At 33.7% G+C, this 26,062-nt stretch overlaps 3 protein-coding genes across 5 annotated transcripts in view; 1 reads left to right on the top strand and 2 right to left on the bottom strand.

Moving 5' to 3' along the window:
- Positions 1-468: 468 nt before the first annotated feature.
- LOC140047861 (pseudouridylate synthase 1 homolog) lies at positions 469-10,310 on the bottom strand. Of its 2 annotated transcripts, none has more exons than XM_072092897.1 (12): positions 10,279-10,310; positions 6,358-6,561; positions 6,024-6,121; positions 5,424-5,653; positions 4,274-4,402; positions 3,958-4,036; positions 3,726-3,865; positions 3,207-3,322; positions 2,600-2,674; positions 2,067-2,137; positions 1,621-1,729; positions 469-951 (listed from the first exon to the last, which is right to left on the bottom strand). In XM_072092897.1, exons 2-12 carry the CDS (start codon positions 6,508-6,510, stop codon positions 781-783), a joined length of 1,371 nt encoding a protein of 456 aa, XP_071948998.1. In that variant the 5' UTR covers positions 6,511-6,561; positions 10,279-10,310; the 3' UTR covers positions 469-780. The 2 variants fall into 2 exon arrangements, with proteins under 2 accessions (XP_071948998.1, XP_071948997.1); XM_072092896.1 differs by lacking the exon at positions 4,274-4,402 and adding an exon at positions 4,440-4,568.
- On the bottom strand, positions 7,100-9,266 carry LOC140047860 (glycosylphosphatidylinositol anchor attachment 1 protein-like). Its single transcript, XM_072092895.1, has one exon. It carries the CDS (start codon positions 9,216-9,218, stop codon positions 7,275-7,277), a length of 1,944 nt encoding a protein of 647 aa, XP_071948996.1. The 5' UTR covers positions 9,219-9,266; the 3' UTR covers positions 7,100-7,274.
- A 135-nt stretch (positions 10,311-10,445) lies between the features above and the next one.
- Positions 10,446-26,062, top strand: part of LOC140047864 (fibroblast growth factor receptor 3-like) — a 29,021-nt gene continuing 13,404 nt past the window's right edge. For both annotated transcript variants that reach the window (XM_072092898.1, XM_072092899.1), the window contains exons 1-9: positions 10,446-10,526; positions 13,712-13,827; positions 18,726-18,851; positions 19,406-19,576; positions 20,037-20,282; positions 20,895-21,097; positions 21,799-21,913; positions 23,003-23,145; positions 25,575-25,598. In XM_072092898.1, coding sequence (XP_071948999.1) covers positions 13,752-13,827; positions 18,726-18,851; positions 19,406-19,576; positions 20,037-20,282; positions 20,895-21,097; positions 21,799-21,913; positions 23,003-23,145; positions 25,575-25,598 — 1,104 coding nt within the window. In that variant the 5' untranslated portion in view covers positions 10,446-10,526; positions 13,712-13,751. The remainder of the gene's footprint in view (positions 10,527-13,711; positions 13,828-18,725; positions 18,852-19,405; positions 19,577-20,036; positions 20,283-20,894; positions 21,098-21,798; positions 21,914-23,002; positions 23,146-25,574; positions 25,599-26,062) is intronic.

A 26,062-nucleotide genomic window follows, 5' to 3' on the forward strand; every position in this document is an offset into this window, starting at 1 on the left:
GCTTTCCCTTCTTGACTGTCAACAATTCTGAGAGATATTTTGGAGCGCAACTGTTTAGGCATCGGAACACCAGCAGCAGGATCTTAAATTTAACACGCGACTCCATGACTCAAAAGATGGGCAACTTGTATAAAGCTCTGTCTACACTATCAAACTTTACGCAACAAAAAATGTGATGTGCCCAAATATGATTGATTGATTGAAATATATATTTATACTGGGTAACCTCTTCAGTCAATGACTGGTCTCCCAGAGGACCCAGTATGGTAGTGATATGACATCATCATCATGTCCATATATAGGCACATCACACTTTTGTCACAAAGTTTGATAGTGTAGACACTGCTTGTGTAAGGCACTGGATAGGTCTCCTATCTATTATTGTGACTGCCTTGATAATCATCAAGAAATATATATATGAAAGTCTAAGGTAAAACAAAAATACAACTTTTTTTAATGTAAAGTGTCCCTTTATTGTATTGTTACAAACTTGAATAAATCAAGATATGTTTACTATACATATCTATAAATACAATACACGACTTGTTTTGAAAAGGTTCCAACTTGGCAAAATGAAATATCGGAAGAGTCATCAAACCATAAAGGGGCGATGGGACTGAATCATCAGAGGGTCTCCAACTACCATCACAGTGAGGTGAGGTATGGAGGGGAAAATCATGTAGAGGTTGAGGGCTACACAATTTGTACATCTGGCCTCGGTGAATTTCCATCCATAATTCACAACTATTGAATATTTTAGACATCTTCATAAGCACTGTACTACCTAGCACTTTTTTCTTTTACTTGTAACCTCTCTTCCTCATCTGTAACATTATCTTCATTTTTTGCAGTTTCCTCTGTCATTGTTTCTGTTGTGTCTATATTTTGTTTGTCTGCTGAACTAGTAGGTATTTCCAATGCTTTAGAGTCTGTATCTGACTTCTCTTCCATCTAGAAGATTAAATAAAAGTTTATTATTTATTTACAAGAAATTTGATTTGTTGGAAACTATTCCTAAAGCTCTGTCTACACTATAAAACTTTATGTGATGTGCCCTTATATGGACATGATGTTGTCATATCACTACCATATTTGGGCAGATCAAATTAGTTTGATAGTGTAGACAGAACTTTACACTCTGTCATCATTCAGGTAATAATAGGTAATAATAAAATAGAGGTCACAGGAATTTTAACTCGGGGTACCCGAGTCTAGGACTCTCTCATCTTCTCCTCTTCCATTTCCTCCATCTGGACACTATTGAGTAAAAAGTGCGATTTATAAAGTGCTACTCCTCCCTTATTCGTAGTAGTATTGAGCTGGGATTTGGCATGAATATACTACAGGGACATGTCCTCAAAGCTATAGAGCCGGATTTTTAAATTTCAAACAGGATGCAGCCATATCACGTCTCGAAGATGGTACCGTATTAGGTAGCTGATTTTGATGTGTATGTGACGTCATCCCGTCTTATGACGTCATTACAGCTTCTTTTGCTGTACCCCGAGTATCGCACATTCGTACTTGTTTAAACAAATACCACCCAACTACAATTTTTTTCTAAAACAAATAACCACCAAATAATAGAGGGCACTATTTAAATAAAGTTGGCAGGTATACCATGGATGTGTGAACTTCTTGCAAGTCTTTCTTAGCCTTTATCAGCTTTCCCCCTAATGATGTATTTGCATAACTGTGATATAGTAGTGTTCCTAGCCATGTCATCATACTAGTATAAAACTATTAAGAAAAACAATATTGGTCAGATGTGCTTGCGAAAAAATTACCATAGTAGCATTTTGGTATTTTTCTTATTTATTTTTTATTTTATACGCATCCTAAAGCGAGTAACCCGCCAATTACAGGATGGATAAACTATTTAATAATTTATAAGCTACGTATCATTTGAGGCTTAGGAAGTGGAGTTGAAAGAGTCGAGAGTTACAACCCTAACACTAGGTCAGGATTGAACCCCCGACCTTGGGATTGGAAGGCAAGTACATTAACCACTAAGCTACAGCTCCACTAAAAACAATACACAAATAGAAATATTGTATGAAGGATACGTATTCTCTGCCTTCTCTGTTGATATAATTGTTGGATAGATGAAATCTGTTTTAAAGGCTTCTACTTTATCCTGAAATTATCAAAGAAAAGTCAACAAAATATTTATTAGAAAATAAGATGATATAAAAATTGCGTGTTCAACATGAATTTTATAGTTTGCATCCTCCTCTCAATGTAGGCTGTAAATGTAGACTCTCTGCCAATCTCCCTAATCCTAAAGGCTTATTTACACAGAAGAGTGGTAACGGTAACACAAATATAAATGTTATTCCTTATGACCATTTCCAAACAACACTGGCGGTTTCTGCTTCTAAGTAGGACAAGCTACGCGGTTTTCCTACTTACAATTACCACCTGTCATAAAATGCTACCATAGACACTATTTATTCTCAATACTGTAATTTCAGCTTTGATGTGTCTCTGGTCTAATTCCTTATATTCAATCTATGTTAGACCTTAGTGGAGAAATTATGTTCCAAAAATGGGAAAGAGATGTCAGTATATACCAAGTAAAGTAATTTGTTAAACATACCTTACTCTCGTCCCATGTCAAAGCTTCATGCATTCCATCGCTCCCCCATTTTTCATTATAATGATCATAGTGCACCTGTAGTTTCATTCAAAAATAATAAGTTTTTAATTTTATTTATTATTTAAAAAAATACTGTCATCTGATAGTTTTGTTTACCTTATAGTGATTTGAATCAAAGTTATGCACAGCAGAATTAGTTCATTTATAGTAAAATGTACAAGAATTTTTGAAATTGTTATTTTATTTATACTGGGTAACCTCTTCAGTCAAAGACTGGTCTCCCAGAGGGCCCAGATATGATCCGTGGCTTTGAGTGTACTAGTACACCGGGGTGACCCCCTACTCATCTCGAATGATGTACTAGTTTCTATAAAGTGCACATGAGCTAGATGCGTACACTGGACCTACGGTTTGTAGTCCTTATCCGAGAAGACTTGTTCTACCACCAGAACCATGGAGCGAGTGAGCCTTGACATAAGTTTGTGAAATGAAAACTAGTATTAACCACATTAAGCAACACACTCCTCAGATTTGGTGTAAGGTTCAAATCTGTAAAATTATTATTCGCAGGTTTTAGTGTATGGACTGAACTGGAAATAATACTCACACTTTCAAGGACTAGGCCAAGACCTGGGGCCTTTGGAATGTCTAACTTATCTTCTTCGAAGGCCTTGTTTATTACTGATTCATGTGCCAGGCCTCTCACCACAGCTAATATTAAGCCTGTTAAAGAAACAGGAAATGGTGTTATAACATATAGCCTACAGTAAAAAGACTGTTCTAAAAGTTAAAATTCTCCTATCTAACTGAACACCATTTAAGGGGTTCAAATTTGACATGTGTATTGACTTAAGTGAAATACATAGTATTTGAGGGAAATATCCCACTTAAAAAATATCTTTCATGTTTGTAGTTTGTACAACTATTTCATCTGACATAAGATGCATTTATTCTCCTATATATACTACTGCAATCAAGATTTATTTTTTCGAGTATTGATGGGTGAATAATGACTAGAAATATTAGGTTCAATAGTAACATGTTCTTATATATATGTTATTTAACCCATGACCTCACAATACGATGGTGAATAAAGAAAAACATCGGGAATTCCCCTTGCACTTACCAACCATCTTTCTGATTTGATGAAGCATAAAGCTTTGACCTCTGACCTTTAAGATCGAGAACTCCAATCCATCTTGTATGAATGGTTTGTTACATGAGAAATCTTTTATATAACGAAAAGCACTTGGGTCGTTGAATTTTCTGTGGGAAATAACAAATATTTATATATAAACAGTTTTTTTATCAGTGATTTTTTTTTACTCATTATAATTGAATAAATTATATTAACTTACTTGCCCGATGTAAAATTATGAAAATTCTTTGAACCATGGTAATATTTAAGTAAACTGTTTACTCTGTCAATAGTTTCATCTGCAATACAAACAATATAAATTATAATCAATTACAGTGTGTATATAGAAGCATTTAATTTATATTTTTTCAAACTTAGCCCCAAACAAATTTTAAGTATAATCCAACACCACTTGCATACAATTGTCGAGAGAACGGTTGTACACAAGCACCCTAGGAAAAAACGTACAGTCATTCCTTGTGGATGACGGCCATCACGCAAAGCATAGGTCACGAATAGGAAAGTAAAACACCTACCATTTGATCTATACGCTTCTACAACGATTTCTTCTGCTGGTGAAAACGCAAAAGTCGGGCAAACATAAATATATGTTCGCATTCCACACTCACGTCGAGAATCAAATCTACCCATTGTTCTCTTGATATCTAGACATTCAATGTAAACAATAAGAAATTGGTTTACCTTTGACTCGAAATGCGTCGGTAGTGAATTGTTCGATGGGCTGGAAAGCGAAGGTAGGAGTCATGTATGAATATGTACGGTAGTCGCAGCGATTTTTACTGTCGAAACTGTTGATCACTCGTTTATAATCTATGGCGAAAAAAATATGAATTATGATAACTTGTAATATTGTTGAATGTATTGTATTTCATTTTTTAAAGAGTGACCACATTATCAATTTCGTTTAAAAAGGCACGGAAATCACGCGATGCCTATAATTCATTGGCCAGCCCAAGGTTGTCAGGTATTAGGATAGTTGACTGTACTCAGTATATTAATTAATTAATTAAATTATTGGATGAGATATGATGATGGATGATGTCTCGAATGGTAACAACATACTACTATTACTGTACATACATTGGTATTATTGCATATGTTGCAGTTGTCCAGAATTCAAATGGACTTTCTATTTCAGTTACCTAATTTAAATCTCTAATACCGACACAGAGCGGCAAAACTGGTGGTAGTCACTGAACCATGATAGACCATAGGTTTCCTTTGGTCCATGGTTTGAATCCCATCTCCACTTTTGGTGTGTTCCAACTTGCGAGTTGGAACACATGTGTATATTGTAGCCCACCATCTTTTGGATAAGCCATGCAACATTACTTATGTGCATGTTAAAAAAAGTAGTACACTCTTTGAAAAAGAGTAGAACATTTCCCAACTCACCACCAGAAGGACCCCACTGTCTACACTATCAAACTTTATGTGACAAAAAATGTGATATGCCCCTATATGGACATGATGTTGTCATATCACTACCATATTTCAAATATGGTAGTGATATGACAACATCGGGAATATCACTACCACATTTTGGCACATCACACTTTTTTTGTCAAACTAGTTTAATAGTGTAGACAGAACTTTAGTGGGCTATCCTTGGTGTGTATCACCAAAACACCACCACCACATACTGTGCAATACTACTGTACTTACCCATTACACGAATTTGATCTGGTAAGTGTTGATTAATTCTGTCAACAACGTCATCTAATAGAAACATCTTCATGGAGACAACTTGGCCCGCGGCTGAAACTCCTTTATCTGTTCTTGCGCATCGTTGGAATGACATCTTTCCAAGATGTTCCGCCATGCTCTCTGTCACTGCCTCCGCTTTTGTCATTGCTTTAAAAAGTTCTTCCTCTATCGTTTTAACCCCCTTATTACTATACATGGTAGGATACACAAACATATAATATATTTAAATATTAGAATATTGGTCACATTTATCTTTGTACATTATAACATCTCCATGTTAAAGAAAAGTTGTTGTACGTTGGAACGTTCCCACATAAGGGCGTGGTTGCGGACTAGTCCATTATGGTCCAGGATTATCCAAGCCCCCCTTGGGAGAGCACAGGCTATCATCGGTTTATCAATGTAAGCTAGGCATGAAATAGACATTAAAATGTTATGTTTTACCTACTCAAATGTATATTGTACTTTAAATAATTCTGTAGTGGGATACAACTTATGACCTTCAGATCATTAGCCTAGCGTTCACACCACCAAGAATTGGACAAATTGTTTACTTACAATTGCATACCCTTGTAGCCAACTCCAGAATAACTCATCAGAATAGCCACTTTCCTTTTCATGTGTTTCTTTGTTTCATTTGTAGCTAGCGTTCCATCCTATAAATGAGAATCAAGACAATACATCTTTATACATATCTTTTGGAAACCCCTATTTTATGTTAGTTAGTATGGTACAGATAGGCTCAAACCCATTCTTCTTACATACCAAAAGTAAATTATATACAATACAAAATGAGTGGGTATCTATGGTAATGTTATATTCAAGGGACATGGAATAGAAAATAGTAAAAATAATCCAAACATTTCTTTCAGTTCATTCAGATTTTACCGACCTCAGTTTTTTGTTTTTTTACATCGAGATCTTCATTCTTTTTCTCTGCTGGCCTTTTTGCAGACAGTTTATCGATATCGATGACCTCTGACATTTTTGTTACAGATGGCAATATCTTAAACTGCTGCAGTAACTTTTGAACCTTTCGAAGCATCTACAACTTGTCACTCCAAGACCGTATATATGTTCACAATGTTTTCTCCACCTAAAAAAGTGTAGAAATCATACAATTTTGTAATCTATCTGTCAGAGTTTTCATGAGGCACTCAAGATTTAAATGTCGCTGAATATAGGACAAATGTGCAGTATGGGTTTGGTCCACCAAAACTGTGAGGAATTAAATGAGAAAGCAAATTACAATGTTCTTGTATCTGTACAGCTAGTTTCTAGGTTGTCAAAAATTAAAAACTCTCTTAATTCTTCTGTTCATTAACAATCATTATTATCATCATCATAGTCTAATTATCAACCAGTATCATCATCATTGGTATAGTACCAAAATAATCATCATTGTCTTTATTATCATCAACATACAATGAAAAACGTTTCCATTCTGTATTATCCATTCTGTATTATCCTTTATAATACCAAGGTCAACGTTAGATTATGGTAGGATTTTATGGTCAATATTAGCAAATTTTATTAAGCTCATCAGCATTGCAAGCTAATGAGTTGTCATAATTATTATCATCATCAAATAATATAAATATATAACAAATATACATAATTCATATTGTCCGCAAATTGTAAATTTTATTCTGTACAAAAGGCCTATTAATACAATGCTACAAAGCAAAAAAGTATCTGAAAAATTATCGCAAATTTACAAAAATGTTTTGCATAATCAAAAAATGTAACATCAAAATCACTTGATCATTGAAGATAAATAAAAATTGCAAGAACTTTTTAGTTTTAAATTTAAGTACTTTCAACTTTTTTGAGGTTTAAAGCCCAGAATATAAACCAATTTGGAAATACCACCAGAGCTGCTAGACCTAAATTCCAGCCACTATGAAGATAACTGTCAGTAACAACAGCAAACAGACCCTCTTGCCAAAGGCTGGTAGCAGAGACTAGCAACTGCCCTATGCTTGTAAAGTTATCAACTAAAAGACAATATCCAACAAGCCCAAAATACACTAAAAAGGGAGGGCAGACACAGAGCAACAAAACTGCTTGCAAAAGAGAAAATATTCTTCTTTTTCGTGGTCTAATTAAAACATACACTGGTGTAATAACAACAGAAAGAAAATAGCCTAATGCAAAATTTGTTAAGGATATTGTCGAGATGGTTATTGCATGCCAAATAAGCCCAAAACATTTTAACAACTGCCATTCACACTTTCTACTTTGGCCTTGCACGATCCTATGCCAGCTGCGGCCACTAAGGATCGGGAGAAAAGCTGAGCCAGTATAAAATGCAACCACACCAAGCGGAACTGCATCTATAGGGCTAAGACCAAACAAACTACTGTATTTACTGACAAATAGCACAGGACTATAATGCAATAACATTCCTGTGATGTATGCACCAATAATGATCGGTACGATAGAACTAAAGGGCCTAGATTTTCTAATATATAGTTTGCTTTCTTTGGAATCTTCTTCTTGCTTGCTTTCTTCATCTAAAGAGTCTCCACATGCAATCCACATAGCTAGACCATGTAGTATGGAAGGAACAATAACCAGTCCAAACGGTGGCATGTAAAGTCCAATTGATATGTATCTATGCGTTCCCGCAAGAAAGTAGAAAAAGAAGGACTGGTGAAATCTTTCAAGAAGATTATTCAGACTGCGAAATATTCCTTCTAAAACTCTTCCCATTGCTCGGAAGTTCCGACCAGACTTTACTGGAGACATCTTGGTGTGAAGAGTAACAGCTTCTACGCGGTATTTGAGAAAGAGGCCATGAAGACCGCGTGGCCTGCCTGTAGCTTGGTAAGCTAGATTTTTAATCATAGTGTCTAAATTATCTTTGAATCCTTCCAATTGATTCTGTCTACTATATTTGGCATCATGGTTGCCTTGAAAGGTAACTGGGATGCCTTCACGTCCACAGAGATTCACTACCAAGTTAAACAGGTCAAGATTTGGTAACTGTCCATTCATTCCTTCAATCCGGATATCCAGAGAGTCTATGAATTCTGATCCATGCTCTAGGTTAATCGCTCCCATAACTGGGCCACTGCGACCAAACATTGGCGATGATTGAATGTACTCTGACGGCAGACTATAGTAAGATGTCAGCCAGGCTTCCATACCGATGTACTCTTGATCAACGACAACAAATATAACATCTTTAGACCAGTAGGTATACTCTCTGAAAAACTTTGCCAACCCAAGCATCATGGCTATACCGTGATTAGTGCCGCCGTATTTATGCTCAGCAACCCTGCCGCGGTACGGCACAGTCACAACAACCGCTTCGGTACTCGCTATGCGTGGAGCTCTTAAAATTCCATACACATTTGTTCCTTCAACAATTTTTATATTACGTCTATTTTTTCCGTATCGTTCAAGGAATGGATGATTTGATGTGAAATTCTGATGATAAACCTCAAGCCCAATTTCAGAAAACTTTTCAGACAGCCAATCAACAGGAAGCAAATCCTGTTTTTTAACAAGTTCAAGAAGTTCATTTGTATAACTTTTTACATTTTTGTCAGTCAAAAATTCTCGTTCCACTAATCCAGGTAGAAGAGCATTCTCCGAGAAATAAGTTCGAGCGTTGAGTGACGGGTTGGCCAACGCCAAGAAGTATGCGATTCCGATTACGTAACAAGCAACGCTCAGCTTCCGGTGGTATTTGTTGATGATGTCTGCAAGCTTGGCATGCGTTTTTGTGTTACTCATTAATCCCATCGTGTAGAAATCGAAGACTAGAGTCAATAAGAAATACTAAGCACGTCGTCTGCAAACATCAAAAGAAAGAATACTTTCAAAATAATCAAACTAAACTATAAAAACCGATTAACCTACAACAGGCAATCAATCATAAAGGCCACACAAATTTCAAATTAACACAACAGTTGACTACAATCTTTGTTAACCATATTCTCACTGTTCTTCGCTTTCATTCAAAAGAGTGACAATCAAGATAAACTACAGTAACACTACACAATCAAAATGACATTCATTTATATAATTTACTGTTACTGACTGTACAGAACACACATTTGAATTATCAGAAAATACATGGAGATGAATAGGACACACAGCACACAATTCATAGAGAGACTGACTGTTTTGTGACATAAACACAACATCAAGCCATGGAGGTAAAAATATTTTTTTTATAATTTATTTTTATACCTCCATGATCAAGCCATAGCCTCATCACACTATACCATCCAGCTCATTCATCTTAACCGGTATTTACTTTTATATGAATGGAGTAAAACTATACAGTACTATTATTATTAACAAAAGCATTTTATTAACCAACCAATCAGAACTGTGTTACTGTTGACATCGTTCCTCTATTCGTAATTATTGAACATGGAATATGCAAAATTCTTGAACAGTGAGCGAGAAACATTAAATAAATGTCTGTAAAATTATCAATTTATTCTCCTTCATAAAAGTAGTCGAAATACAAGACAGGTGCGAAACGGAACTAGCCCCCACCTTTCTTTAGTAGTACTACCCGCCGAACCTGTGGCACAAACTGGGGCCTACTACTAGGCCTAGCACTTTACTAAGAAAGTCTACCTAGGCTAGGGCCTAGCCTTGATGGCCTAGCTAGCTAGGTAGGTAGGTAGCCTAGCCTAGTTAGTAGCCTATCCAGCTGGCTAGTAAAACTAAATATCTATATAATTTACACTAGATATTTCGCATTATTATATTATAATTAATTGCACGAACATAGAACTAGGCCTAAATGTGAAGAAAAGTAATAAATAATAGTAAAAAGCAAACATACTTCCACCTCTAGTGACCTCGCCACCAAAAGAACCTAAAATCAACCAAAAACATGTGGAATGTCGCCCTCTAGTGGTAAATATAAGAAGAAGAAAGAAAAAAGTAAACAAGGCCATGATGCAAAGATCTCTCCTCTTGCCTTGCTAGCTCTGCGCACGTACATCTATCATCTTACGCATGGCCTGGATGGAGGTTTGTTTTGGTTTATTCTATAAAAATGTGTTGACATTCATAAAGTAACTACAGTAGGTAAGTTGTATTTATGCTTTTGTTTTTAAATTTGTATTTATTGATATTGATTTACAGTACCCTAGATTTTTTCGGATGTTTTTTTTGTGGCAATGTCTTCTTGACATCCCAGATGCCTTTTTGATTGATGGATGCTGCATGACCTATCCGGGTCTATGCTTGATCTTGTATAACTTGGGCCTAGTTCCTGTCCTGTCCATCCAGTCAATGCTGTTTATATCCCCATTCCCATTTTCCTGAAGTATACTACTAATATTAATAATCATTATGTGTTATGTGGTCGTAACTTGATTACAATTATGAATTGTGCATAGGGCCTACCTTGTCATGCAAAGTGAAAAATAATAATTAAAAAAAAATACTTTTCTACCACAAATTATAGGGCCTAGGCCTATCTACTAGTGTAGTAGGCTATAGGTAGGCATGCTTATGTTTAATTTATTTACTACTATCATTGGGAAAAATATATCAATTCAAATGAATATTTTTTTTTTTTAATTATTGATATATTATATTATGTTTATTTCAGTTAACCCGCAAATTAAGGGGTCATTAACCTAGTTCGAAGAATTATATTAAATTATATTAATTTTTGTAACCCAGTTCAGAGAGACCATGTGAAGATCCAGAATAAGTCATTCAACCCTGTGGGCTGCCAATCAAGGAAAAACTCTGATTTGATTGGCTTACAATGACATCATACCACAAAATAGCTTTTTAGTCAATTGATCCTAAACAAATATGCTCAAAATTATATTTAAAATAAGAAATAATTGATATATTGTATGCTTTTTCATTTGAATAATAAAGACCTGATACATTACTAGCGAGAAAAAAAAAGTTTTTTGCATAAAGTATCTTGCATAATTTCTAAATGCACAATGTTGCGCAATGTTAAAAAACAAAGGCAAAAGATCGCATATTGAATATTAGCTTTCTGACTGCTATGCCAATGTGGAACTGATTACATGGTCAGGTACCGATCCAGGGGCGTGCGCTATATATAGAGGCATACCTTCTCCCTATATACTAGAGACACACACTTCTCCCACATTTGACCATCAAAATTAAATTATGAACTCACTTTTTGATATTTATTTTTGATAGACTATTTATATTTTAATGTTAGCGCTCCCCTTGCACCTGCTCCTAAAGGTGCACCTGCTCCTGAAGGTACCCCTTCCTTGCTGTGATAACTTACAGTTAGCTTCTAGGTTACTTGAGTTCTTTGACATGCACTATATGCACACAGGATCAATGGCTTTACATCCTATCTGAAGGATGAGGCAATGATGCTAGTTTTATATTTTATCATTATGCCATATCGTTTTGTGAAAAGTTTTTACAGCACCAAATATGCCAGGATCAGGGGCCAAATCAAGGGGGTTCCCCTCTAACTTTCACAAATTGTAAAAGATATCAAATATATAAGTTCAGCACTTCATGTCACTACTTTAGGCCATGGGCCTCTATTTTCAAAATCCTGGATCCGCCACTTTGGATGGCAATTCCCACCCAAGTTGTCTACAAGAGCTAGTCTTTCAATGTAATATCTGAAAATAACATGTTTCTTTATTTAAAAGGTGATTTTTTATGATTAATAAAAGTCATTGAAGCGAAAATTTCTTAATAAGCCATACAATGTTAATAGCCTTGTATCTGGTAAGCTGTAATGTCAACAAATGTATATAGGACACTGCCTTCCTGATGGCATTGTTTATTATTGTGGTAATTGCTTTTTACTTTTTCGCAGAATAGTTTAGAAAATATTGTGATTTAAGATTCTTCAAAATTCAAATGCAAATAGAATGACACCATCATCTAGAACAGAGTTCAACATTTTCTTTTATGGGCAATAATAATATAAACATTGGACACAACAAACAAACAAACAAACAAACAAACAAACAGATTGTGCAGTATCTCCAAATAAGTACCCACTTAATACAACTATCTCGCAAATAAATATGTCAGTGTTGGATCCTGGATTTTGAAGCCCAAACATTTTGTAATGTCAAGGTGCTTTTTACTATCTTCATTTATTTTATATTTTTATTTTAAATATGGGATGGAGGTTGTTCTCCTTCCTAAAGCGTGGTTCCCACTAGCGACGCAACACAAGGACGTAACGCAACGCAAGTGAATTGACCAATCACAAGCGATGGCTTATTCGCTTGTGATTGCTAACTGTCTATAACTTCGCTTGTCATTGGTTATAAACGCTTGCGTTGCGTTTACGTCCTTGCGTTACATTCTAGTGGGAACCAAGCTTAAATGTTGTGCATGCGTATTACATAAGAATGTGATATTATTACTGCCTCTAAATTTGTGGTCTAACCGTCGGGACACTCCCTGAAAACAAAAGATCCCACGTTTGGATAGTCCTAAAACATTTTTTTTCATAATTTTATTGATTGAATTATATAATAATAAGATGTGATTACACAATTGATTTTGTGGCATTTTGGGATTTCATAGTTAATGAAGAATACGTGTTCAGCTTAAGTGAGCTGAGTCATACATACAATTTCCCACACTGTTTTTGTCCAGTGCATCAAGTGTAACAGGATATAATGTTGGTAATACTATCATTACCTTTTAACATTTAATTTCATTTTAAGAAATACTTTGACAGTAGGCGTCCAAGCTTTTACATTTACTTTATCCCTGTTACCTGATTTAATGAATCACCTAAAGTATCCCATTAAAATTATCCTGAACGCTAAGATTTGATTGATCGCCAAGTAAATTCAATGTTTATATTAAATTTCATCTGATTTCAAATGGCACTGGTTAATTTCAATCGTCACTAGTCATTTTATCAACAGGTTTTTATATACAAATGTATGTAATCAGGAGTTTATACGAACAATGTTAATGACTGTACTTTAAATTTTTATTGAACTGCTTAGATCACGTCAAAAACCGATAACAGAATCGTAACTGTAGAATTGCTTCCAGTGTATCGCGCCATATTTCTTAATCGACTGAAAACAGCATAGTTTATCTTTGTTGATTGTTTTGTATTGATGTTTAATTGAATTATCCAGTAATTAAAAAAAAAATCAGAAGATCTTCCATTTAAGTATATTTTCATCGTATTGATTCTTCCTCGAATACTGAACAAAAAATGAGATTGTCACGTATTACGTGCCATTGAATTTATTTCGATGTTTGTTTTCCAGATTGATCTGAAGTACGTTACAGGATACCGGTCAAGAAGAAATGTATAGATACTTTATTATTAACGTGTATTATGTTGTCATGGTGATGGCTGATAGTCCGTGTTGGCAACAAGGAGGTGATTAATTTTTTTATGTATAATGAAAACAAAATCATGTGATAATATTCGTTTTTGTAAATAAGCTCTGTCTACACTATCAAACTAGTTTGACAAAAAAAGTGTGATGTGTCCAAATATGGTAGTGATATTCTTAAATATGGTAGTGATATGCTTAAATATGGTAGTGATATGTTTAAATATGGTAGTGATATGTTTAAATATGGTAGTGATATGCTTAAATATTGTAGTGATATGCTTAAATATGGTAGTGATATGCTTAAATATGGTAGTGATATGTCCAAATATGGTAGTGATATGACATCATCATGTCCATGGGCACATCACATTTTTTTGTCAATTAAAGTTTGATAGTGTGGACAGAGTTCAAGATCATCTTAATACGAAGTTGATGATAGTATTAATGAATGGTTTCCCATGCTTCAAGTTGTCTTCTGAAAATGTGTATTTTTACATGCAAAGATCAGAACAGTATGAATTCATTCCTATCCAAATCAATCATAAGGTCATCATTGCTTATTTCACAATTGATTTGTCCTGGGGCAACATTTTATGAAAGCATACAATTTGCTCATGCCTTTTCTGGAACCATTTGGCATCCGCTATTAATAGTACTTTTGTTTTTCACTTGTTTACTTTAACTTCGCATGGGTGTCTGTGAGTGGGCAATGCAAATACGTCTTTCATCTTAATATTTCATTTGTGTATTTTTTTGTGTAATTATAGTGGAAATAAAGATTGATTGATTGATTGACTTTTTTTGGATAAAAATATCCACCAATTTCTATTGGTTTCACATCTTAAAATTTGCATTTTTAATTAAATTTGGTGTTTTTGGACACTTTAGGCAAAATGCCGTGTAAAAACTGTAACATAAATGAATTACTATTGGAAAAGGTTAAAGATTAAAAAACATGAAATTAGTTGAACACTACTGTATATGTTTATATAATTATGAATTTACTGTGAACTTTAGTATACAATATAAGAAGCTACTGTAAATACAGTCCGTTTTTAAATTTAAATTTGATTTAAAATTCTAGTACTTTGCAGCACTGTTAATGAATCCATGCAACAACAGGGTAAACAATTTATACCTGTAAATTGCATTGATAAATATTTGACTAGCACTTGATTGTTTTTTAAATTAGATAATATTGAATATAACAACACATTGAAAAACAGATTGTATCGACTATCAATGAAAACATACGGCCATATCATTTCAAAACTTTAATTCACAATCAGTTTACTTTGAAATGCAGATGTTATAATCCAATTGATAAATATTTTACTGTAAAGTGTATATGAACAGAACAGTAAATAAACAGTATTCCTGATACACTGATATTACTCTGGAATAACTAGCAGATGGTATGAAACTTGATTTAATGTCATACGATCATACTGTAGGTCTCTCATTGTGTATCCAATGTGTAAGGAAGTACTCAGTGCTGGTAAATATATTCAAACAGTGAACATTTTAAATAAATTAAAAGTTGTAGAGTAGTTGAATGCCCTAGCATACTTTAACTCTCCCAACAGTCCTATATTTCTATGCACTGATTTCCAAAGTGTTGGTGAAATAACTTTATAAAACCATCTGACGGTGTTATGGTAACAAGTTGAAATGTAGTGAAAAGATCGGAGAAGGTTTTAATTCTAAATGAGTTTAAAATCATGTGGAAGATCCAGAGGGAGGAGGTACAGTAGGGGTACACTCTTTCCCTTTCCCCAAACCCCCTCCTGCCAAATCATGTGGAAGATTCAGAGGGAGGAGGTACAGTAAAGGTACACTATTTTCCTCTCCCCAAACCCCCTCCTGCCAAATCAAGTGGAAAATCCAGAGGAGGAGGTACGGAGGAGGTACAGTAGGTGTACACTCTTACTCTTTCCCTCTCCCCAACCCCCCCCCCCCCACCTGCCAAATAATGTAGAAGATCCAGAGGGAGAAGGTACAGTAGGGGTACACTCTTTCCCTCTCTTCAAACCCCTTCCTGCCAAATCATGTGGAAGATCCAGAGGGAGGAGGTACAGTAGGGGTACACTCTTTCCCTCTCCCTAAACCCCCTCCTGCCAAATCATGTGGAAGATCCAGAGGGAGGAGGTACAGTAGGGGTACACTCTTTCCCTCTCCCCAAACCCTCTCCTGCTAAATCATGTTGAAGATCCAGAGGGAGGAGGTACAGTAGAGGTACACTCTTTCCCTCTCCCCAAACCCCCTCCTGCCAAATCATGTCGAAGATCCAGAGGGAGGAGCTAGGGGTGAACTCTTGCCCTCCCCCTATTTATCAATTAATAGATGTCTATTTTGGACAGACAATTTAGCATTATGTTAATCCTTCCTCTGAGCCTCGGTGTCTACGAAATTCCTTTTAAATCTTACTTTCTATAAATAAAATCTCTCTCTACACTATCAAACTTTATGTGATGACAAAATGTGATGTATGATATGATCATATTACTACCATATTTGGGCATATTATTACCATATTTGGGCACATACAATTTTTTTTTGTCAAACTAGTTTGATAGTGTAGACAGAGCTTAAGAATTATGTAAATATATTGTCGTACAACAATAGAAATTTTAATTCCACTGTCTTCAATTTCATTAAATGTATCATCAGCATCTACTTATGTTACCGTGGAAATCTACACATTTTACCTGAAATTCTAGAATGCTTTCATAAAATTTGTAGATTGGATTTAATTTATTTGAGGTCTCTGAAAGGATTTAATTGTGGTAGGCGGACACACCACTTAAGTTACTTTAATTCCTTGCACCCAGTAATTTCAACGCAGTATTCTACCAAAAAAAAGTAGCTCATCTATGATTGTGAAAAATGAAAGGCAGAGGGCTAAATATTGTCAAACATATTGCTGTACTACATTTGCATTGTATTTTTTCAAAATATAGGAGTTGAGCCTAACCGACTGCAGCCACAACCCCTTCCCTGCATCATCATATTCTCTTAAATGTTTGAAGCCCACCCTATACTATGCACTTCTGTACAGTACAGTACAGTTTTGTTCCTCCCACTGATGCCAGTCGCATCCAAGAGGCAGTCTTCTCTAGCATCCAAATATATGCTGGGTCCGACTGTTGAAGGGCTTCCTTGACTAGGTTAGCTTCTTAGCTTGCCTGTTGATTTGTAGGTAATTACAAGCATAAATTGAGAAACATTGGAGCTTTAATGATGATATTCTCTTGTATAACCCCATCCTAATACCAAAAGATTATGCTCTTTCCTTATATAAATCTTCGACATCGACACATAAATTGTTGTAAAGTTGGTGCGTGAATGATTTATCTTGAAATTGATTTTATTAACGTCTACTGTTTCTATAGTAATGTCTCGTTTAATCAAGTCCCCGTGCTTTAACGTATCTCTTACTGACAGTAATGATCGCAATACGAGAGTATAACTAACAATATGTTAGCGTTATACTTAAGGTTATTTCTATATACAACTATTTTGTAAGTTTAAGTCTAAACCTCTGTTCACACTATCAAACTTTATGTGACATCAAAATGTGCTCATATATGGACATGATGATGTCATATCACTACCATATTTGGGCACATCACTGCCATATTTGGGCACATCACACTTTTTTGTCAAACTAGTTTAATAGTGTAGACATAGCTTAAGGTATCTAATTTTGTAGGCAATAAATGGCTAATGGTCTCTTAAATTATCCAATTTTACTGTATTTATATTTCGTTCGTTATGTAACTACCTTGCAATAAATTGTTTACCGGTACAGTTGATTGATTTCTGAAAAAAGCAGTATAATACTAATGTTACCGCAAGGCGATGGCTTCTGAGAATGTATTATTAAAAGAAGATTTTTTTTCAGAGAAAAAACTATTTCTGAAGAAACGAAGAAGAGAAACAAACTATCGTTATAACATAGCTTAGACCATTTTGAGAGAAAACTACATTATTACACAGTGTATTAAGTTTTATGCTGTAAATGTCACTTGCATTCGTATATTACATTTCGTAAATTTGCCCTTGTCTATATAGAAAAAGAATCTGCTTCATATTAATTTACTTAAAATAAATGAGCTAGTCTTTGCAAAATCGTCATTACATCCGATTACGACGATATTTCTGTGGGTTATAATCATCAAAATGTCATTACTTTTATTTAATAATTACTGTCAGATTTTACTTTAAAAAAAAGAAATCTAGATATGCAGGTAATTTAAAAGCATTAAATAGAGTTTACATCTTTCTGTCTAAACTTAAACACTCTTTTAATATGGTTTTTCCATTATTGCATTGGAGACCTTTATTTTCTGAATTGTTTTCTGGATTTTGGATATAGGCAATTTAAAATACCTATCTGTCTGAACTTCACTCAAACAAAACCTAATGTGCACAGAGACCTCTTTTAATATGGTTTTTCCATTATTGCATTAGAGACCTTTATTTCGGAAGTGTTCTGTTTTTTCCAAATACCATAGTTCATGGTACTCCATGTCAACTTAAACCCACTGATATCTTGTAGGATTTTTCATGCGTAAAACGATTAATCCAACTTCAGTTTAAGGACTTAGATTTGTAGGTCATGGGTGGAGGCTATTGGCATGGTCAATCATGCATGTAATTTAAAATGTTATGGTCACCATGCTGATAGTCAATATTTTGTGTGGAGGCTATCAGCACGGTCAAAGCAGGCGTTCAGTGCATTGGTTTCCATCCACCTCTATTTTCGTTTATTGTCACAGATAAATAAGCACATAGTCAATCAAGCCAATATAAAGCGTTACATTAGACGCACAGTCGTCCGTGGAGTGAAAGAAAAAAAAATGTAAGATATTTGTTAAAATAATTTAGAATATATTATGTTGGTATTTAACCTGATTCTCATATTTTTTCTTTCAAGATAATCATGCTACTGATCCCAGACCAACAGACTTAGCTGTTGAATATATAAACTATGCAGTCAGAGTGTCATGGAAAATGCAACCAAGCCCATCCAAATTTTTGATATGTATTTGTACATCATCTAGTAAGTTTTATAAAAGTATAGTGTTTATTTCCTTGCTAAACCCTGTACAGTCCAAAGCCTTGTTCACATTGGAAATTAATGGTAAATTTTTCTTAAATCAAGAAAACAATTAGTGATTTCACTTAAGTGATATTCACAAAGGTTTAAATTTAAGTGAAATCTGGAATGGACTTCAGTGTCAGACCAGTGCGTTCAAAGCGTAAGCTCCATCACCATCTGACATTTCCAGGCCTCTTTTTGATTTTTTTTTCATGTGTCTTCCAAAACATTTTTACATTATCAATTTTTTCAATATTATTTATATTCACAATATTGTGACTTAATATTTAAGTTTTACAGCTCTTTTTTGGTTGATTCAAATTTAATCTAATTAATATGATAATTCTAATTGGAAGATATGATTTAAAATTGCCTGCAGTAATCAGTTTGATTATTTTTTTTCACTTTAATATTTGTAGTTCTTTTTATTTACAATTTGCAAATTCTTTGTAGACATTACAGCTCTTTTTTTTCTCCAACTTCAGCCTTTTTACATTTATTTCTTTCATTTGTAGAATTTAAGAGAAATGATGTAGATGGGTGCCATGAACCATTGTCACACATTGGTGGCGAAGTTCGTAGTTATATGATACCACAGCCAATACCTAACACCATGATTGTATTCAAGATTAAAACACAGACAGGGAATTCATATAGTGAACGGTCTTTCAATATTTCAGATGGTTGTACGTTATTCATATTTTTCTTTCTATTCTTTTTCTATTCATTAATGTGAGCTTTTCTATACAGTATATGTATATTGTTTCTGCAATTTATTGTATAAATACAGTATTTTTTTAGTGTGTATTTTTTTGTTGTTAAGGCATAGACACATCAACTTTTTACGAGGCTATTTTTCCTTTGGTCTTGGCTATTTTCTGAGTCTAGACCAAATCCAATTTATCCAATGCCTTAAATCTTTAGCAGCAGAAATGATGCTCCTATAAAATATACCAGATATACATAGAGTATTTTGAGGATATGTAACACTATTTCTCTATTCACATCTGTGGGCAATGACCATATGTTTTTTCCATAAAATTGTATGCTATATTTATAATACATTTACAGTATGGGGCTGACTCATATTTTTTGATATTTTTTAATTTTTCAACAATTTCATAAATTTTATGCCTATTTTTTTAGCACCGACAATAAACAGTTCAATCAGTGACGATTCGTATGTGGTTGGTGAAAATGCTTCACTACATTGCCCTATATATGGCTTCAAGCTCTTCTATTCTTGGTGGAAGGGTGGAAATCTTTTAAGCGACAGTCAAACCCTGAATATTCAACGTCTGTCCACGTTTAACAGTGGCAACTATACTTGTAAGGCAAACAGTGAACAGCGTAAGAAAACGAAAGAATTTAATATTCAGGTTCATGTTAAAGGTAAGATAGAAAGAAATATATTAGCTATGATATATTCTCATTTATTACCATCAAAAGTGGTACGGGCACTTTGAATGCGTAAGGTGTTAAAATAATAGATCATTTTAATAATAAACAAACACTCAAAGCGCTTTGATATTTACGAAATAGCGCTACATAAATGTTGTATTATTAAACATACTTTAGGCTGAAAGGTAATAATGTTGGTGACTATTTTTTTAAAGTTATTATTATTTTTCCCTTTAATTACCCGGTTTCTTTATTGTTAATTGTATAGCAAAAATTATATGATATATTATTACATTCACCACATTATTTAACTAGGTCAGTCTTTTTTGTCTTTTCGAGGTCATAAAAAGACATAAGATCTGAAATGTTGATGAATTTTTCATGTCTGGATCTATGGGCTGGATAATGCATTTACACCCCTTCTCTAACTTGTACTTTTTACCAAGAATCAAATGTACTTTTGATAAACAAGACTGGATTATACAATCTGTAGTGATAATACATTTTTCATTACCAAATTCTATTCAGTAAATCTTTTAATAATATTTTATCACATTTAATATGCATAACTTATTCATGATTTTTCTAATATTTACATTTAAGCCTGTGAATCTACACGGGAATTATCAACTATTTCATTAAAAAAAGTGGAAGGCTTTCACACCAGCGAGTCAGGCGTAGTCTCTTTTGTACAGAGAAAATTGTTTGGCATTACTTTTCAGTGTCAGCCTGTAATAGAGTCTAATGGACAGACATTCATTCAGTGGTATAAAGGTGATTTTAAATTGGAAGCAGAGAAAAATATGGTAATTCTTTAAAATATACTGTATTTATTCAAATAAACGCCCCACTTTAAATAAACGTCCCCCTCGCCCACCCCATAGGGCATCATTTTGATAGAAATGCCCCACCACTATAGAACATCATTTTAAAGAAATGCCCCCCCCCCCCCCCCCATCGAACATAATTTGGAATAACCGCCCTGCCACATGCACATATACCTTACCATATTACACCCGGTATTACATACGGTATAATATTTGCGGTTTTATTAAATCAGTATGAGTACAATCTATTTGCTTATTTTCACCTGATGATTACCAATAAATGTAATTAACACTAGATTGATTTTAATTGGAATGTTTAACTTGCTTAATTGATTGATTCAATTATGCAGTACTGCTGCACATTACGAGAGAAACTCCACTGAAAATAAGACAGTTAAATAAAACCACTCAACTGAAACAAAATAGAAGTTGAATTGTTCCCAAGATGCTTGCATTCAATCATTTTTTTTAAAGATTTTTAAAATGAAGACTTGTTAAAAAAGCATTGGTAGGTATAAGTTGAAGCGACTCACATATCAAGTAAAAAGATCATTCTGCGCATGCTCGTATGTTCCTGAGCATGTGCAGAATTATCTTTTTATTTGAAAGGCAAGTGGCACATTTTAAAAATATTGTTCTGTGTTTGATCAACCTTTTTTATGTTTTTTTTTTTTTTTCAGTTTCATAATTTCTCAATGACACTGTCTAATGTAAATGATCAGAATGTTGGACGTTATACTTGTATTGTTTCCAATTGTCACACCTACACAAGACGAGTCTTTGATTTAACAGTTGGTAAGACATTGTACATACTACTTCAGTATGCGCTTTGAGTGGTATGTGCGCTATATAAATCCATATTATTATTATTTTAGTAAATTACTCTCACATTGTGTTGTTTGAACCTCATTAGATTTAGAAAGAAACTGGCGCCTATAATTTTATATTGATATGATATTTGTAAATTGCATTCAGATGTTTGAATCTGTTTTGTCCATCATCAAAATTAATTTGAAATATACTGTATTATAATTCTTCTGATTTTGCAGTACAAGTGGCACCGATGTCAATCCAATGCAAAATAACGTTCAACTTATTTTTAAATTTTGCTGTAAAAACTAATTTAATTACCACCCTGCCTCCAAAACTCTGCGAGTGTTCTTCCAGAATGCAGAGAAAATTGCTCTTTAACTAAAACAAATTGAGCAATGGAAGATTTTACCTTACATTTTCTCTAGATATACTTAATTATAGATATATAAATCCAAAGGCAAATTACTGAAAAAATGACAATGCTGTGGGTATCAGTGGCTGGATCTCAATGGAGATACAAAAAAAAGCAAAAAGCTAAATCCAAAGATAAAGTAAAACACCCAAAAAAATTAGCAGAGGTTTCGGGCAACACTAGCCCTTCATCAGTGCAAGCAAGTTATATCTAATTATAAATATATAAATCCAAAGGCAAATTACTGAAAAAAAATGACAATGCTGTGGGTATCAGTGGCTGGATCTCAATGGAGATACAAAAATAAAAAGCAAAAAGCTAAATCAAAACGATAAAGTAAACAGCCAGAAAAGTTAGCAGAGCTTTTGGGCAACACTAGCCCTTCATCAGTGCAAGTGAGGGAATTTGGATAATTATTATTATTAATTATAAATATATATATACAGTCAACTCAATAAATGAATGAAAACCAAATTATGCTGAATATTTTAGTTGGTATCAATTTACGAATCCACTGTATAATTTAAGGAATTTCCGAAATCTATCCTAACCTATATTCAAGTAAACAAGTAAAAACCCAAAAATGTACTATGTTACGATTGTCCGATTTTAAAGATTTTACTTTACTAATTCATATCTTGTTATAAACATATTTTCAGTTGATTACATAAAAGGCCAACAAGACTTGATTTTGAAAGTATTAGAAGGGAATTCAGAAACATTGCATAGTTCTATAGAGTCATCCAGTGGCAATTACATCTGGTTGAAGTTTAGCTCATCAAATATAACTGATAAAAGAAAGGTAATTTTATTTGATTGTATTCACTTCAGTTTCAGTGGTATCACGGCCAAAAAATTTAATTTGACCATTTTTAAATCAAATCTTTTAGTTACGTTACATTTTAGCTGATAGTGTTTATGTGCAGGAAGCTGGTTTACTCAGCTTGTCCTCTGTATTGTATTTCCACATATGGCATAATTTCGCCAGTGTCATAGGCAAATTCTATAATACAGTCTGACATAGGTGTCACATGTGATACCTTTATCACGTTAAAGTTAGACTTATGGCCATGATACAGGTATCACATGTGGCACCTGTATTACGTTACATTAGGTTTGTTGGCATGATATAGGTATCACATGTGATACATATGTGATACTGTATTATAGAATTTGCCTATTATACTGGACAAATTCTGCACTCGGTTATTAAAGGTTGATCACCCTTAGCCGACAAACAAGAAAATAATTAAAGAATGAGATTGAAAACAAACGTCATGAGGATTCTAATTATACTTTCACCTTAAAATAAACCAGAGTAATTATAGTTTAAAATATTAGCCATGACCCTGGTCACATCTCTACTTCAGTCAACAGTAGAAAGGTATATTCAATAAATTATTATTATAACATTACCCTTTATGTATTATTGCTGGCTGCTGGTTTAGAGTTTCATCAATTCCCTCAAAATTCAAAATGATTAATTATCTACCTATGTATAGAACGTTATACAGTAAAGGCTAAACTATAAGGTTACCAGACTATTTTGTATTTAATTGCTCTTGTTAATGTGTCTGATTTTAAGAATTGCCAGTTAAGTCTTGGTTTTATATATCTTGCCAGTGAAGAGTAAACATTAAATAACACAGCAGAAAACTGCTTCAAAAAACTCCACCAATATGAAAAAGGGAAGATTATTTTGATCCTAAATTATATTATTGCATTATTGAACCAACCTGTTAATTTGTTTGCATTCGTTTTGAGTTATTACTTAGAATCACCTTTATCATCAAAAAGTGCCACTGTTGTAAAAGTGAAGTTTCCAATCAATTATTATTATATTATATTATTTTCTAGGAAAAGAAAAATTTTTATTTAATGTATTTAAATATTATTTAATATTATCTTTTAAAAGATTTTTAAACATTATTAAATAGTGAATTTTAATAACATCATAATCAAATTTCACCATCATCATATCATAATCATTATTATCATCTTTGCTTGCCATTTTCAACCTACTGAAAGGTCTCCCTAAATTGACTCCATAAAGCGTGGTTCTCACTACCGACGCAACGCAACGCAATCAACGTAAGAAAATGCAAAAATGCACTTCCAATAATTGTGTTTGCCCCCGCCCACATGAAATCAAATCTACGATGTTTGCAGCACTATTGCGTCGTCGGTTCCCACTTGTGATTTCGCAATACAGCACTTTGCGTTGATACGTCGCTGCGTTGCGTTCTAGTGGGAACCACCACCACGCTGTTCTCTTCTATATATATAGCAATTGCTTGGCACATTTCATCATGCCATCTCACTTGGTCTTCGTTGGTGTCTCATACTGTGTCTTGGTGTCTATTCAGTAACATCTTTGTCCATCTATCATCTCTCTGCCGTGTTACTGTAGATCTGCCCAAGACCATTTCTTTAATTTTATCACTTCCTACTTACTCATTCTTGCATTACTTTTCTTAAATAAATTAAATGTTCGAAGAAAGAAATCATCTTCTTTAATTCTCATTTGTGGTTGAAAATGTCTAGATGTCCTGTGTATATCGACTATACACGGTACAATATTGTTATATTATGTTGGAGACTAATCATAATTAGTGTAACTAAGATAGAGTATACCTTTTAAGTTCATTTCATCTTCATTAAAACATTTCCCGGAATAAAAGATTTAGGAATCAATATATATGCCAAGATGGAGAATTAAATCTTAACAAGAATAATTTCAGATGCCGTAAATTTATCTATTTTGCAATTTATTCCGGGTCGTTCTAAATTTCAAATCAATTTTAGTTTGTCGAACCATATTTTCAAAAGGTTATATATTCTTTTTATGTATTAAGCGCCTGTTTACACCAACTCATATCCTGTATTGTGGTCACATTCTGATGAAATTTGGTTTTATTTTGTTGGAACAGTATACAAATGAGGAATTAGGGATAATAAGTTGGAAGATGGACTGTTCTAGAATGCAGAATAAATAAATAATAACAACATTTTGCTTTTATTTTGAATCAATGTCAAAAAAGGAAGTGCTCTGATAATTCTCAAAATGTTTACAAAAAGCTGAGCATGCCATAGTACCCTAAAAAATGAGGAAAGATGAAAATAATGAATAATACGATATCAACCAATCAAATGCCAAGAATATACTCATTCATATTGAAAATAAATTTATAAGAAAATATTAAATTAATTTCTTTTTGTTACTCTTTTCAGGAGAAATGTTTTTTACGAATATGGGTAAGTTCTTTTTTTTTTTCATTTTATATCCTGGAAATAATAAAATAATTATACAACTTTTTAAATAAAATTGTGAAACATTTGAATCTTAGATTATGACTGGGATAGGTACAGGGTGACTTGGACTGTTGAAGTCATTAAATATTTAATTAGTTTTACTGTATTTGGACCACAATGTTGGTTATTACCGTACCAGATAATTTGTTGGTCCACTACGTAACATCAACTTCCTAGAATATAAAAAAACATGCACAAAATTAAGCTCCTGAGCGGAGGTAAAACTGTGGATTGATGATTAAATAATCTAGACATGGACGGCACCTTTTTATTCAATTAAACATGTGCAAATAAACATGATAGTTCAGCGTTCTCTTACACACACCCAACGTTGGCTAAGTAACGTTTGCAAACTATAATGCTCTTTCTACACTATAAAACTAATTTGACCAAAAAAAGTGTCTAAA

This window comes from Antedon mediterranea, chromosome 4 (genome assembly GCF_964355755.1).
Source record: "Antedon mediterranea chromosome 4, ecAntMedi1.1, whole genome shotgun sequence".
In the NCBI taxonomy this organism is placed as follows: Eukaryota; Metazoa; Echinodermata; class Crinoidea; order Comatulida; family Antedonidae; genus Antedon; species Antedon mediterranea.